The following is a 16,724-nucleotide window of genomic DNA, read 5'->3' on the forward strand; positions in this document are numbered from 1 at the left end:
TTAAGATTGAATTTAATTTATGCAAGTTTTCTATCTTTATTTGATAATATTTGATAAGTACAAAACAATAAACTGTATACTGTACCTATATTTCTCTAATAAAAGATTGGAATATTAATTTCTGTTGCCTATTTCAGATTATACCCCCTCACGACAGAGGCATACAGACAAGCATCGAAGAAAATGTTGAGCCGTGGGAAAATGCCTGGGACCTCGAGAAGGCGTTGGCTGACCCTCAGCTCAGCGATCCTCTGTCCGAAATGTCTGAAAAGTACTTTTCGAAGCTCAGCGATTCCATGTTACAGAAGGAGAAGAACCAACAGTCCCCGCTCAAGTTCACAGTCACGGCCATGCACGGAGTATCTCACGACTATATGGTTCAGGCTTTCAAGTCTTGCAATTTCAAAGTAAGACAATGGGATTTTACTTTGATAAATATAATGAATTTTTGGGCTCAAGCCATGTCGTCCTGATGGAAGGTATTAGGAACCTTCCATCAGGACGACATGGCTATCTCACCCAAAAATAGATTTTTCGCTTCGCTCAAAATCCGTTAATTGGTGCTATTGTACTATAGTGTGATTCCTATCATCAGGATTCTACTATAGTGTGATTCCTACCCTATTTTTTGGGTATGAGGTGATTCCTATCAAATAAGGATAGATAAAACATACATCTTGACACTATATTAATCTATTCTATTCTATAAAACATCCTAAAAATCCACAAAACGCACTTTAAGCAATCATAATTAACTTTGGGAGTCAATATTACAAAATTGAAGCCCTAATTTAGTAACAAAAATGAACTAACAAAAACTTGTTTAATGTCGCTTAAGATTGCTACGAAGTGGTCTTGATATCCTTTCAAAACACGCCAGCAGTGTTCATTCAAGTGCCCCTGGAGTACCTAACCTAACCTAACCTAACCTAACAATATTTGATTGTTTGCTTGTTTAGGTGGTTTGGTAGGAATCACCCTATAGTAGATTTGAATCCCCATATTGAGGTAGGAACAGAAAATGAGGGTAGGAATCACGCTATAGTAGCATCGAATAATTTTTCATCTGCCATGAATTTGTAACTATATATTTAGGAATTTAAACAAATGCTAACAGAAAAGCATCTGAAGGTGAATTTTTCATTTTATTTTAAAGCTTAATTGCTGACCCTTCATGTAAAGAGGGTCATATGCTAACTGAATAATTTAAAGATAAGGGTAGAAGATTGATGAATATGATATAGGTGCTTTTGTACAAGTTCTCATGTTCACTCTATCTCAAAACCATCCACATAAATTGATTTGTGCTAACTGAAAATTCACTCCATGAAAAATATTGTCAAATTCCATATCGCATACAATGAAAGATATTAATACTCTTGGAAAATCTTGTATTTTTTCTCAATTACTATTGATTAGTATTAAGGGCTGTAGACCATTTTTATATTATCACAACTTATTGTTTTGTTTTTGCCCATTAGCCTTTGATACCAGTGAAAGAACAAATGGTGCCAGACCCGGAATTCCCAACGGTTAAATTCCCAAATCCCGAGGAAGGAAAGAGTGCCCTTGATCTGTCGTTTAAAACCGCAGATGAAAACCATTCTACAGTGATCTTGGCCAATGACCCTGATGCTGATAGACTTGCTGTGGCTGAGAAAACGAAGTACGTTTGTTTTTGCTTTTAGAATATACTATAGTCGCCGCAAAGATTCCAGACGAAATAAGCTCCACCCTCTGATGATGTCATAGCCAGTCACATTGTCTCCCTCGTTTGGAGCGGTCACGATACAAATTTCAAACTATACTAACTTATTATCAATTTAAGGGGATGTGTTGTCACCACTGTTAATACAGGAGACATCATGATTGGCTATGACCTTATCATGGGTTGGGGTTTACTTTGTTCAAAATCTCTGCAGCAACTGTACAGTTCTGTGAAAGTACTTCTGTTAAGGGCTAGTTAAGTCAGTATGCCTTTTAAAGGTTTGAAGGCCATTCATGAATGGCAAAGGTAAGAGACAGTATTAGTGTCCTAGATAGCAATACAATGTCTTAGAGACTGACCCTACCTACATATGATCAGTGCCCAAGCCCCTCTCCACTCAAGCTAGGACCCGGAAGGGTCAGGCAATGGCTGCTGATGACTCAGGAGGTAGACATATAGACTCCCCAAAACCCCCCCGCCTTAGCTAACAAGGATGCTGAGGTTGCGGACCCAGAAGGGTCAGGCAATGTCTGCTGATGACTCAGCAAATAGACCTTAAGGCTCCTCCAAACACCTCATCTTTAGCTCACAAGGATGGTAGGGTTGCAGACACTACAAGCAACTATCAAGCTTGAGTGGGGCTCAAACCCCAGTCTGGTAGATTGCCAGGCAGGGATGTTTCCAATAGGCACTGTAGGCAAAGCCAAAGGGTCTTTACATCATCCCTAAGGACCTTAGCTGCATCTTTCTTTTAATTTTTTACCTTATCTCTGTTCCTTCTTCCATGTTTCTGTCCTACCTTTTTTCAACTTATATTTTATTTTCCAACGGCACTGCTTTCCCCCAGTTGCAACTATGAACTGATTGGCCTTTACGTAACCAGTGCTGGGCCTGGCCTTAACTCCATTAATCCATATGCAAATACGATTTGAAAATACTGGAAGTGATTTCAATCTCTAGTTTATTTCGTTTGCTCATAACCATTAATCAGAAGTATAGTACTGTAATTTTGATTTTGTTTTCAGAATACTCTTGGCTGGATTGATGAAAAGTTTTTCTAAGTACAAATATAGATTCAGTTGTAATTATAAATAATTTAAATGATAATTATAATTGGAAATTTCAGTTTTATACTAGGAGTTTGCTATGCACTGTTATGTAACTTTCTTTCGTTCTCAAACTCATGAATCATTCAGTTATTCTGCACAGAATATTATTAGTTAGTTTTTATATATAAGATAATTAAAGATTCTCTACAAATACGTACATTGTGCATTGCCATTTTTTCTGTTTTATAGTTAGCATATTACTTTCATCCTCTAGCAACTTGTATAATGATAGATTACTTCGTGATTGGCATAACATATTTTTAATAGTAGAATATTTAATCGATGAATGGGGAAACGTTTAGGGATTTTAAAAGATAACGACTAACTACTGCATAATATTTGATTCAGGCATACAGTTTCATAGATATACAGTAGAGCTTTGGTGGAATCGTATATTGTATCTAAATTAGTTTACTGGTCAATTTGACCATTCAATAATTTTCTATTGCGTTTGTTAAATAAATTGAATACTGTACATTTACATGAGTAAGTACAGTATTGCAAAATGATGTCACTGTCTCTTTACTGCCATAGATATGAGGTAACTAAGATGTTTTTAAAATTCCCAGGAATGGTTTAATATTTTCTTGAATGTTGAGTCCTTATTACAGGATAGACAGTTGTAATGAATACCTTTTCCCACTTACTTGATGCTTAGTGTTATTGATTGAATCACATATCAAAAGATGTTGAACTCAAATCAGTTATTAAAAGACATTAAAATTAAATCACTTATTAATAGATGTTGAAGTTAAATCACTTATTAAAAGATATTGAATGTAAATCACATATTAAAAGATGTTGAACTCAGAAAATATTAATTATTTGTCTCTTTTCATAGTGGACAGTGGAAGGTCTTCACTGGCAATGAAGAAGGTGCTCTTCTGGGATGGTGGGCGTGGTTCCGTTGTCAGCAGCTCACCCCTGACATCCCTCCAAGTGATTGTTATATGTTAGCTTCTACAGTATCCTCTAAAATATTGGATGCAATTGGAAGAAAGGAAGGATTCAATTTTGTTGTAAGTAGCTATGTTGATTGTTCTCTTGACTTACTATAGCTAGTAATTGAGATTATAAATCTCTTAACTCCTGTGGTGTCAGAGAACTTAAAATCATTCATTAACTCCTGTGGCTTTGGGTTCATTTGTTTGAAAAGTACCTTATAACTTATGTAATATATACAGCAAGCACAATGGTTTGTTACATAATTGTTCTTTATCTGAAATAATGGTAGTTGTTTATACAGGTATTGTAATTCTCTAAATATGCCTTCTACATTAAAACTACTCGCATTTACATCAGTCTGCTTCAGTCAAGTTTTTAAGAGCTATTAGTAGCCTACATTTTACTTAAACTGAAGGATGTAAGCCTATTAGGAGGAAATAATTTGAATTGAAAATGTGTATTTTATTTTTATATCATTAATTTTGATTTTAATGTAGATATGGTTGTGATAAAAAGATAGTTAATTCATCAAATTTCTCTGAAAGATGAAGACATTTGGCTGGATGTTTGATTTTATTTTATGGTATTTGATTTTCTCAGACTTTTAACATAATAACTTTAATTTTTCTTCCCTTCTACAGGAAACTTTAACAGGCTTTAAGTGGATGGGTAATTCTGCACATGATCTCTTAAATAAGGACAAGACTGTGCTGTTTGCTTTTGAAGAAGCCATTGGCTTTATGAACGGGAGTGAGGTAAAGTACCATTTTAGTTTTTAAAAAGAAATGATTGTTTTTAATAGATTGTTTGGCTACTCAAGAAATTTTTGATGTTAGTCCAAAATTAACCTTTACATACGTCATCTCTGTGAATTACATATTGTTAGAAATAATGCTATACAATGTAAGTCATCGCCAGTTTTGAATATCATGTATGAAGAAGCTAAAAGTCATTTTCCTGTTTTAACGCAAATGTCATGAAAAGAAAATTGTTTATTTTTTTGGGGGGAAAATGACTGAAATATCAAATACAGTTTCCCTTTTATGTTTCTATTTTACAAAACTCTAGAGACCACTGAATCTACAGTATGTAGAGTCGATTTTAGTGCCGATTATGAGTACTGTACAGTAACGTCATATAATGAAATAACACTTATGACATCATCAATATGGAAACGATGAAATGTGATATCATTGAAGCACCGTCAATGTTATGATGTTAAATTTTAAGGAACAACTCAGCTTGTACTGTATTTTCTTAGGATCTCAAAAATTATTTAGTTGTGATAAACGCGAGTAGTAGGTGTCGGTGGGGTAGCCCAACTGTATTCTCTAGGGCCTGTCACGGCCCTCCCCTTTGATGAAGGGATTATCTAAATGGAAGACAGCCTGTGAATAGTGGTTTTCACACGCCCTTGTTAAATACACGACACCCACAAGGTGATCGCGTGAGGGTTGTAACCTCTGCATTCCATGCTTTTATCTTTCTCTAGTATATTTGGAAGATTTATATTAGAAAAGTGTAAAGAAGGACCCTTTTCACCGGCCGTCACAGGTCTCTCCCCAGAAATAGATTTTTCCTTCGTCAAAATCCCTTTTAAATCCTCACCTCCATTGGATGAGAACTTTAATATTTATCCATATTGTATTTAAAGGGTGAATTAAATGCTGCTTACATTCACTTGTATATGAAACCTTGATCAAGTAGTAGACAGTGCAATCGATGAACGAATGACAAAGAATAACGTGATTAATAATAAAAACTTTGGTTTTATATGTGGATTTCTTATGTTAATTATTACTTACCTAAATATGGTTATGAAAAAATTGTTAATTAATTATCTTTTCGTTTTAGCAAAATGAACGAATTTGTACAGTAAAAAGGAAACTAAAGGAATGTTCTATTCATTCACTTTAATATGATTTGGGGTAAATATTCTTTAAATAATTTAACTTTCATAACTTTGTTGTTTGCACTGATGGTCCTGAAAGGTCTTGTTAGAGACCAAAGAGAAGATTAGACATAGTGTACACTAATACAGTACTGTACAATATACATATAGTATTTGCACATTAGTTATTTAATTTAGAAATTATATTGGTACAGTATATTAGTGAATGTGATGCCAGGAAGGCTACTTATATGATATTAGTTACTTTTTTATTATATTATTACTAGCTAAGTTACAACCCTAGTTGGAAACCAGTATGCCATAAGCCCAAGGGCTCTAATAGGGAAAAATAGCCCAGTGAGGAAAGTAAACAAAGAAATGAATAAACTACAAGAGAAGTAATGAACAATGAAAATAATATATTTTAAGAATAGTAACAATATTAAATTAAATCTGTCATATATAAACTATAAAAATTTCAAAACATGGGGAAGAGAAATAAGATAGATAGTGTGCCCGAGTTTACCCTCAAACAAAAGAACTCTGCCCCAAGACAGTGGAAGACTATGGTACACAGGCTATGGCGCTACAGTATAAGTAAGTTTTCCTATCCTGAAATTATTTTTTTAATGATGTTTGTTCCAAACCTATTTTTTTCTTGAAACAGGTTCTGGACAAAGACGGGGTATCTGCAGCCATGCGATTAGCTGAAATGTCGACTTACCTAGCCATTGAACATAATATGACACTACAAGACAAATTACAGGACATTTATACGACGTAAGTTCTTTATGTTGTATTACTTTAGTAGAGTGGTGGCGAACCATTGCTTTATGGTTAAGTTTACCTTGTAGAGTGGTGGCGAACCATTGCTTTACGGTTAAGTTTACCTTGTAGAGTGGTGGCGAACCATTGCTTTACGGTTAAATTTACCTTGTAGTGTGGTGGCGAACCATTGCTTTACGGTTAAATTTACCTTGTAGTGTGGCGGCGAACCATTGCTTTACGGTTAAATTTACCTTGTAGAGTGGCGGCGAACCATTGCTTTACGGTTAAATTTACCTTGTAGTGTGGCGGCGAACCATTGCTTTACGGTTAAATTTACCTTGTAGAGTGGCGGCGAACCATTGCTTTACGGTTAAATTTACCTTGTAGAGTGGCGGCGAACCATTGCTTTACGGTTAAATTTACCTTGTAGTGTGGCGGCGAACCATTGCTTTACGGTTAAATTTACATTGTAGTGTGGCGGCGAACCATTGCTTTACGGTTAAATTTACCTTGTAGAGTGGGGGCGAACCATTGCTTTACGGTTAAATTTACCTTGTAGAGTGGCGGCGAACCATTGCTTTACGGTTAAATTTACCTTGTAGAGTGGCGGCGAACCATTGCTTTACGGTTAAATTTACCTTGTAGAGTGGCGGCGAACCATTGCTTTACGGTTAAATTTACCTTGTAGATTGGCGGCGAACCATTGCTTTACGGTTAAATTTACCTTGTAGTGTGGCGGCGAACCATTGCTTTACGGTTAAATTTACCTTGTAGTGTGGCGGCGAACCATTGCTTTACGGTTAAATTTACCTTGTAGTGTGGCGGCGAACCATTGCTTTACGGTTAAATTTACCTTGTAGTGTGGCGGCGAACCTTTGCTTTACGGTTAAATTTACCTTGTAGAGTGGCGGCGAACCATTGCTTTACGGTTAAATTTACCTTGTAGTGTGGCGGCGAACCATTGCTTTGCGGTTAAATTTACCTTGTAGTGTGGCGGCGAACCTTTGCTTTACGGTTAAATTTACATTGTAGAGTGGGGGCGAACCTTTGCTTGCTTTACGGTTAAATTTACCTTGTAGAGTGGGGGCGAACCTTTGCTTGCTTTACGGTTAAATTTACCTTGTAGAGTGGGGGCGAACCTTTGCTTTACGGTTAAATTTACCTTGTAGAGTGGGGGCGAACCTTTGCTTTACGGTTAAATTTACCTTGTAGAGTGGTGGCGAACCATTGCTTTACGGTTAAATTTACCTTGTAGAGTGGGGGCGAACCATTGCTTTACGGTTAAATTTACCTTGTAGAGTGGGGGCGAACCATTGCTTTACGGTTGAATTTACCTTGTAGTGTGGTGGCGAACCATTGCTTTACGTTTGAATTTACCTTGTAGAGTGGTGGCGAACCATTGCTTTACGGTTAAATTTACCTTGTAGTGTGGTGGCGAACCATTGCTTTACGGTTAAATTTACCTTGTAGAGTGGTGGCGAACCATTGCTTTACGGTTAAATTTACCTTGTAGTGTGGTGGCGAACCTTTGCCTTACGGTTAAATTTATCTTGTAGTGTGGTGGCGAACCATCACTTTACGGTTAAATTTACCTTGTAGTGTGGTGGCGAACCTTTGCTTTACGGTTAAATTTACCTTGTAGTGTGGTGGCGAACCATTGCTTTACGGTTAAATTTACCTTGTAGTGTGGTGGCGAACCTTTGCTTTACGGTTAAATTTACCTTGTAGTGTGGTGGCGAACCATTGCTTTACGGTTAAATTTACCTTGTAGAGTGGGGGCGAACCTTTGCTTGCTTTACGGTTAAATTTACCTTGTAGAGTGGGGGCGAACCTTTGCTTTACGGTTAAATTTACCTTGTAGAGTGGGGGCGAACCTTTGTTTTATGGTTAAATTTACCTTGTAGAGTGGTGGCGAACCATTGCTTTACGGTTAAATTTACCTTGTAGAGTGGGGGCGAACCATTGCTTTACGGTTAAATTTACCTTGTAGAGTGGTGGCGAACCATTGCTTTACGGTTGAATTTACCTTGTAGTGTGGTGGCGAACCATTGCTTTACGTTTGAATTTACCTTGTAGAGTGGTGGCGAACCATTGCTTTACGGTTAAATTTACCTTGTAGTGTGGTGGCGAACCTTTGCCTTACGGTTAAATTTACCTTGTAGTGTGGTGGCGAACCATTGCTTTACCGTTAAATTTACCTTGTAGTGTGGTGGCGAACCTTTGCCTTACGGTTAAATTTACCTTGTAGTGTGGTGGCGAACCATTGCTTTACGGTTAAATTTACCTTGTAGTGTGGTGGCGAACCTTTGCTTTACGGTTAAATTTACCTTGTAGTGTGGTGGCGAACCATTGCTTTACGGTTAAATTTACCTTGTAGTGTGGTGGCGAACCTTTGCTTTACGGTTAAATTTACCTTGTAGTGTGGTGGCGAACCTTTGCTTTACGGTTAAATTTACCTTGTAGAGTGGTGGCGAACCATTGCTTTACGGTTAAATTTACCTTGTAGAGTGGTGGCGAACCATTGCTTTACGGTTAAATTTACCTTGTAGTGTGGTGGCGAACCATTGCTTTACGGTTAAATTTACCTTGTAGTGTGGTGGCGAACCTTTGCTTTACGGTTAAATTTACCTTGTAGAGTGGTGGCGAACCATTGCTTTACGGTTAAATTTACCTTGTAGTGTGGTGGCGAACCTTTGCTTTACGGTTAAATTTACCTTGTAGAGTGGTGGCGAACCATTGCTTTACGGTTAAATTTACCTTGTAGTGTGGTGGCGAACCATTGCTTTATGGTTAAATTTACCTTGTAGTGTGGTGGCGAACCTTTGCTTTACGGTTAAATTTACCTTGTAGAGTGGTGGCGAACCATTGCTTTACGGTTAAATTTACCTTGTAGTGTGGTGGCGAACCATCACTTTACGGTTAAATTTACCTTGTAGTGTGGTGGCGAACCATTGCTTTACGGTTAAATTTACCTTGTAGTGTGGTGGCGAACCATCGCTTTACAGTTAAATTTACCTTGTAGTGTGGTGGCGAACCTTTGCTTTACGGTTAAATTTACCTTGTAGAGTGGTGGCGAACCATTGCTTTACGGTTAAATTTACCTTGTAGTGTGGTGGCGAACCATTGCTTTACGGTTAAATTTACCTTGTAGTGTGGTGGCGAACCTTTGCTTTACGGTTAAATTTACCTTGTAGAGTGGTGGCGAACCATTGCTTTACGGTTAAATTTACCTTGTAGTGTGGTGGCGAACCTTTGCTTTACGGTTAAATTTACCTTGTAGTGTGGTGGCGAACCATCACTTTACGGTTAAATTTACCTTGTAGTGGGGTGGCGAACCATTGCTTTACAGTTAAATTTACCTTGCTAACGGCTGTCAGATAACTTGTTTTTGCAAGGGAATGAATTTATTTTTCCTTGGTATTATACGGTAATTTATTTGTTGAATCACGATCTTTAAAACTTTTTACTTGTTTCAGATATGGATACCACGTAAGCAACAATTCTTACTATATATGCCATGACCAGAACACCATCAGCAAGATGTTCGACAGAATGAGAAACTTCGAAGGCCCTAATACAGTGAGTTCTTGATAATGTTTTTTAATAATTTCTGGAGGCATTGAAATTTGATAAATTTGTATTATTGGGGTACTGTATCTCTGAATCCATATTTGTGATATTTTATTTGCTGAACAGTTTTATTTATAGTAAATCTTAGTTTCACCTCGATAATTTAGATGTTCCCTTTTGAGAAGCTCACAGATAAAGGAACAAATGATAAATTCCATTCATTGCAAAACAATACTTTAACAGGCTTCCCTTTGTAAAATATACTGCCTCAACAATTAATGGTCCTGACTAACTTATTCATGAATGCTATTGAGATATTTTTAATTGATAAATAAGTTCCTTAAGGATCGAGAATGAAATACTTGTATGTTGTGTATAAGGACTTTAATTTGAGGACTGAGGAGTGGGTAAACTGCAAAAGTTGGAGCCTTAGGCAAAGTCTTTTATACCAGACTTGAAAGTTTCAAAATACTGCGCTTTCAGCTAAAGATAGAATGATAAATGAAATAATCTTGCTAGGGGAAAAGAGAAGTAAGATAAAGGTGAAGTAGCAGGACACCTAAGATGGAAGAGGCCAAAGAGAACAGTTGAAAAGTAAAAGGTAGAAAACTATGAAGTCTGGGTCTGCAGGGTTGCTGCAAAGCACCTATATTATTGTCTCTTCTTCTTCTTCTTCTTCTTTGTCTGCATCGTTTCCCACCTTTATATGGGGTCGATGTTTCTGGACAGCTTTCTCCATCTACCTCTGTCCCACACTTCATCACCGGTTAATCCCTTTGATCGAAGGTCATTCTTGATACAGTCCATCCTCCTTCGCTTTGAGTATTGTCTCTAGTATGCCACAAAAGGATGTAAATGATAACCCGTTCCCCTTTAGCATTAGTTAACAGAGGTGAAAATGTCTGAAATTATTTATTTTTGTATTTTTTAAAGTTAAAATTGAAATAATCTTTTTCTTGCAGTATCCAAAGTCTGTTGGCGGTGGCAAATTTATCATTAATGACATTAGAGATCTGACAACTGGATATGACTCTTCACAACCTGACAAAAAAGCAGTCTTGCCTGTGTCCCCTTCAAGTCAGATGATAACCTTCTCCTTTGGAAATGGATGTGTGCTAACTCTGCGTACGAGTGGAACCGAACCAAAGATAAAGTATTACTCAGAGATGTGTGCCAAACCTGAACAACAGTAAGTATTAAATTTTCAGTTTAGAAAATATTATTAGCATTTATTTTTCTGAACTTTTTATCCTGTAGTAAACTGTACAGTATACAGTATCTTGTTTTTAGTTGGTCTAAATTTGAATCAGTATAAACTGTTCAATTGTATGTAATAGATATTATTAGTGTCAGTGAATATACTGTACAGTATTTTGTTTCTGACAGTGCTATTCAGCATCCTCAGAAAATGGCTCACAGATAAAATATGCCAAAGTATTTCAATAAACATTTTGAAAATTGATAATGTCCTTACTCCTTTGACTTATCTATTTTGACCTTTCAGTGACTGGGCTGCGCTGAAAGCTGAACTTGCAGAGGTGGTGGAAGCCGTGGTTGAAGAACTTATGCAACCCAAGGAAAACAATCTTATTCCTCGAGCTGACTGAAGATAACAGAGTATTTTTTCATCCGTAATATTTTTGCTACGAGTAACTACTGTGCTACCTAATTTGCCTTGCATAATTGAAAGTGTAACGTGATTGCCTTAAAGCTTCCATTGATTCAGATCTGTGGCCTAATTGATGTATGATATTCAGTTTTGATTTAATTTGGGGTCCAGTAGTTTTAGTAAGTAATGTGAACGTGTTAATTCTCAGTGGATTTTATGTAAATAAATAGACGAGTACAAGTCTTATTGTAAATGCTAAATGGGCATAGAAAATGTTACAGAACTTGGAATGTCTGTATGTATTTATTTGTTTAAACAAAAGATTAACTGTACAATTCTTTTTTAATGTACCGATTTAGAATATGATGTGTAGAACATTTATACAATCTGGTGTAACTACTCAGAATTCATATTGGCATTTGTCCAGTATAGATAATACTGCGTAAACTGTATATCATTCTCCTACCTAAAAATATACATACATATACATACATATACCAAGGCACTTCCCCCAATTTTGGGGGGTAGCCGACATCAACAAATGAAACAAAACCAAAAAGGGGACCTCTACTCTCTACGTTCCTTCAACCTAAAAATATACTGTACTGCATTTATTTTCATGAATATAATATATTTCAGAAGACTATGATTAGATAGTCCTTATCAAGACAATTGGTGATTTCATTTCATTTATGTTTTTAAGAATGTTGTATCATCTCCATTTGCTGTACTTTACTGTAAAATGGTAAAATGTCTTCCTGTTTTAGGAGTTTCCGTCTTAAGTATTAACAATAAAATTTTCAGACCTAAAGGGTTATTTGGTCAATATTTTTATCACACCCATGTAACTTAAACTGGCTTGATATAACATTTCAGGATTAGAGTTATGTATGTTTAATAATTTGGTAATGATTTTGAAGGACTATAATCAAAACATTGTTGTTGTGCCTGTATTTTTATTTTTTAGTAAAAAGCAAAACTTGTGTGAAATAGGTATAATTCTGTTGTGTAAGGATTTAAAGTACTTTGATGTGTTCATCATTTTTCAGTTATATGCTTTAAATAGCTAACTGGAATTTACTTTGAAAGTGTCGTATCTACATTATTCTAAGAGTTTTATGACCATGTGTATATACAGTACTATATAAAAAAGAAAAGTTTCATCATAGATATGTGTAACAATATTAAGTAATGGGATACTTACTGTACTTGCTGAGTATGGGGTGATTTAGATTTTACATTGTGTCTAGTCTGAAAATACTTATTGCTTATGTATCCTGGTATGATTAGCAGTCATCGACAAATGAAAAGGTTATGATGAGATAACCCATTTAGAATTATTTCCCATTGATTTTAGATACTATTCAGTTATTCATTTATCTGTTGTCTGTGGTACACTAATACCTCAGAATATAAGAAATCGCTTTATGAGCATACATACATACCAAGGCACTTCCCCCAATTTTGGGGGGTAGCCGACATCAACAAAGAAACAAAAACAAAAAGGGGACCTCTACTCTCTACGTTCGTCCCAGCCTAACAAGGGACTAAACCGAGTTCAGCTGCTACTGCTAGGGTGTCACAGCCCACCCTCCCACATTATCCGCTTTATGAGCATACAAATTCATATGATTGTGAGCTTTGTATCAGTGTTGAGCAAAAATTTCCCCCTGTGTGCACTTTTATTTTGACAAGTACTAACGAGATTAGCACATGTACCCATACACCACCCATGCAGTGTTCACGGGCCTTTTTTTCACCATTTTGTTATCATAGTCTGCAACACCCTCTTTGGTCTGTGCCTACCGGGTAATTCTTTCAATTTCCCAATAGCACTTGTAGAAGAAGTATCTCTCACACATACTTGGAATAATTTTTTTTTGTTCAAGTGTGACCGCATGTTCTTTATTGAGTTGTAATCGCTATTGTTCATCATAAAGACATTGTGTGTTGCGTTGCAAAGTTAACAGTTTAGTAACAATAGCCCCAGAGATGATTGAAAAAGACAGTATGAAGAAGAAAAAGCATGTGGCTGACTAGCAGAAATTGTACCTTCATACTTCAACATCCACGATTGGTACAGCTACAATTTTAAACAATAGAGAGGATATCGAAGCATTAGATGATACAGAACTGATGCTGTTATTGATGGATCAATTGCAAAATTATCGTAACTCTGAAAGTTATCTGTTTACCTGGATTGATAAGAACCAGTTAAGAAGTTGGTACAGTTACCAAAAACACTTTTTATGTGAAAACCATAGTACTGGAGCTGAATAAGGGACTGCATCAAGAGAATGCAGATTTCAACCAAGGAGATGTTAAGAATGTGGGAAAGCCTGCAAAATTTTATAATAGATACGGTGTTTTCACTGTGAGTAATGATTCTATTTGATACTGACAATACGATGTTGCATGTCCATGGAATTTTAAAGGAAAGGACGAAGCGGTTAATTCTAGATAGGGTCATTGTCAAAATCGACAACCTAGAGCCCAGGAAAGCATAAATTGAGTGATGCAGTTAGTGATACTGAACGCCATTCAAGAGAGAGAACTCCCAATAAAGTTCTCTTAGAAGGAGTTTCTCTTTCCAAGCAGTAATCCACCTCTTCTCTCACCATCCTTACACCATCCATAACTCTCTTCAAAGGTAAAGTGCGAGCTAATAGGTCAATATTTCTATTTGTGAATTGATTTCTGATGTTAATGGTTATAATTTGCTCTTTATATAACATTACAAACCTTTGAAAATGAGTGTGTATATGTATATCTATGGACTTGTGGAATGCATTGAGTGAATTACCTTTATTATAGCAAAAATGATTTTCGTTTACAAGCATTTTGAGTTACGAGCTTGCTCCTTGAACGCATTGTACTCGTATACCAAGGTACTACCATATAAGGTCATTATTTATTGTATTGGTGTATTTGGCCAAAACAAATGTAAGACATCAAAATATTGGAGGAAATAAAACTTAAGGAGAAAGTATTTATTTGTATCCTTGCATTTAGATATTTGCAAAATACTTTATTTTTTGTATTTGAAATCATATTCTTCCGTGCAAACACATCAGTTAAATATATACTTATATTATTATTATTATTATTAAATGCTAAGCTACAACCCTATTTGGAAAAGCAGGATGCTATAAGCCCAGGGGCCCCAACAGGGAAAATAGCCCAGTGAGGAAAGGAAATAAGGAAAAATAAAATACTTTAAGAAAAGTAACATCAAAATAAATATTTCCTATATAAACTATAAAAGCTTTAACAAAACAAGAGGAAGAGAAACTAGATAGAACAGTGTGCTCGAGTGTACCCTCAAGCAAGAGAACTCTAACCCAAGATAGTGGAAGACCATGGTACAGAGGCTATGGCACTACCCAAGACAAGAGAACAATGGTTTGATTTTGGAGTGTCCTTCTCCTAGAAGAGCTGCTTACCATAGCTAAAGAGTCTCTTCTACCCTTACCAAGAGGAAAGTAGCCACTGAACAATTAAAGTGCAGTAGTTAACCCCTTTGGTGAAGAAGAATTATTTGGCAATCTCAGTGTTGTCAAGTGTATGAGGACAGAGGAGAATCTGTAAAGAATAGGCCAGACTATTCGGTGTATGTGTAGGCAAAAGGAAAGAACCGTAACTAGAAAGAAGGGTCCTATGTAGTACTGTCTGGCCAGTCAAAGGACCACATAACTCTATCGGTAGTATCTCAACGGGCGGCTGGTGCCCTGGCCAACCTACTACCTTACACAGGGTATCATTGTATTGTATGTGATATTCTCAGAATCACATACATTTACCTGTCAGATAAAGTAAAAGAGTACAGTAATTGTACTGCCTGCATATTTTCTGAACCCCTAAATTATTATTATTATTATTATTATTATTATTATTATTATTATTATTATTATTAACTAAGCTACAACCCTAGTTGGAAAAGTAAAATGCTATAAGCCCAGGGGTTCCAATAGGGAAAATAGCCCAGTGAGGATAGGAAATAAAGAAATAAACAAATGATGAGAAAAAATTAACAATGAAATATTTTAAAAACAGTAACAACATCAAAACAGATATGTTATATATAAACTACAAAAAGACTCATGTCAGCCTGTTCAACAAAACATTTGCTGCAAGTTTGAACTTTTGAAGTTCTACCGATTCAACTACCCGCGTAAGAAGATCATTCCACAACTTGGTCACAGCTGGAATAAAACCTCTAGAACTATTAAATACTGTGTATTATTGAGCCTCATGATGGAGAAGACCTGGCTTCACTCTAAGAGGAAATTGTATGCAAGGCTGCAAAATCTTTGGAATTGGGAAGAAGGCTTTTTTTTATATTGTGAGATTTGGCTGAAAAAAGTCTAGAAAGTGGGTGCAGATTGAGGCCAAATGAGAACTGCAAAGACCTTTAGTGAAGTTTCAATGTACCACATCAGGTATAGGACTAAATACCATTTGTTTTCTATGGAAAGATCATGTGAGTTTTGGTCCATTGTAGTCGTTAGCATTGCCCTTAAATAATCTCCCCTTTACAATAAAGAGCAACTTGTCTACACACACACACACACACACACACACACATATATATATATATATATATATATATATATATATATATATATATATACACACACACACATATATATATATATATATATATATATATATATATATATATATATATATATATATATATATATATATATATATTATATGTATAAACACACACACACACACACACACACACACATATATATATATATATATATATATATATATATATATATATATATATATATATATACTGTATATTATTACTTGCTAAGCTACAACCCTAGTTGGAAAAGCAGGATGCTATAAGCCCAGGAACTCCATTAGGAAAAAAGCTCAGTGAGAAAAAGGAACAAGGAAAAATAAAATGTTTTAAGAAGAGCAACAATATTAAAATGAATATCACTTTATAAACTATAAAATCTTTAACAAAACAAGAGGAAGAGAAATAAGATATAAGAGTGTACCCGAGTGTACCCTCAAGCAAGAGAACTCTAACCCAAGACAGTGGAAGACCATGGTGCAGAGGCTATGGCACTACCCAAGATTAGAGAACAATGGTTTGATTTT

General features: G+C 35.9%; 1 protein-coding gene across 2 annotated transcripts in view; it reads left to right on the plus strand.

Annotated features, from left to right (window-relative positions):
* The window catches only part of Pgm2a (phosphoglucomutase 2), a 92,912-nt gene extending 78,326 nt beyond the window's left edge, over window positions 1-14,586 (plus strand). For both annotated transcript variants that reach the window (XM_068377141.1, XM_068377142.1), the window contains 8 exons: window positions 138-407; window positions 1,482-1,666; window positions 3,659-3,836; window positions 4,404-4,517; window positions 6,321-6,433; window positions 9,898-10,000; window positions 10,954-11,180; window positions 11,496-14,586. In XM_068377141.1, coding sequence (XP_068233242.1) covers window positions 138-407; window positions 1,482-1,666; window positions 3,659-3,836; window positions 4,404-4,517; window positions 6,321-6,433; window positions 9,898-10,000; window positions 10,954-11,180; window positions 11,496-11,598 — 1,293 coding nt within the window. In that variant the 3' untranslated portion in view covers window positions 11,599-14,586. The remainder of the gene's footprint in view (window positions 1-137; window positions 408-1,481; window positions 1,667-3,658; window positions 3,837-4,403; window positions 4,518-6,320; window positions 6,434-9,897; window positions 10,001-10,953; window positions 11,181-11,495) is intronic.
* The last annotated feature ends 2,138 nt before the right edge of the window (window positions 14,587-16,724 follow it).

The sequence above is a fragment of the Palaemon carinicauda genome, chromosome 7 (genome assembly GCF_036898095.1).
Source record: "Palaemon carinicauda isolate YSFRI2023 chromosome 7, ASM3689809v2, whole genome shotgun sequence".
NCBI lineage: Eukaryota > Metazoa > Arthropoda > Malacostraca > Decapoda > Palaemonidae > Palaemon > Palaemon carinicauda.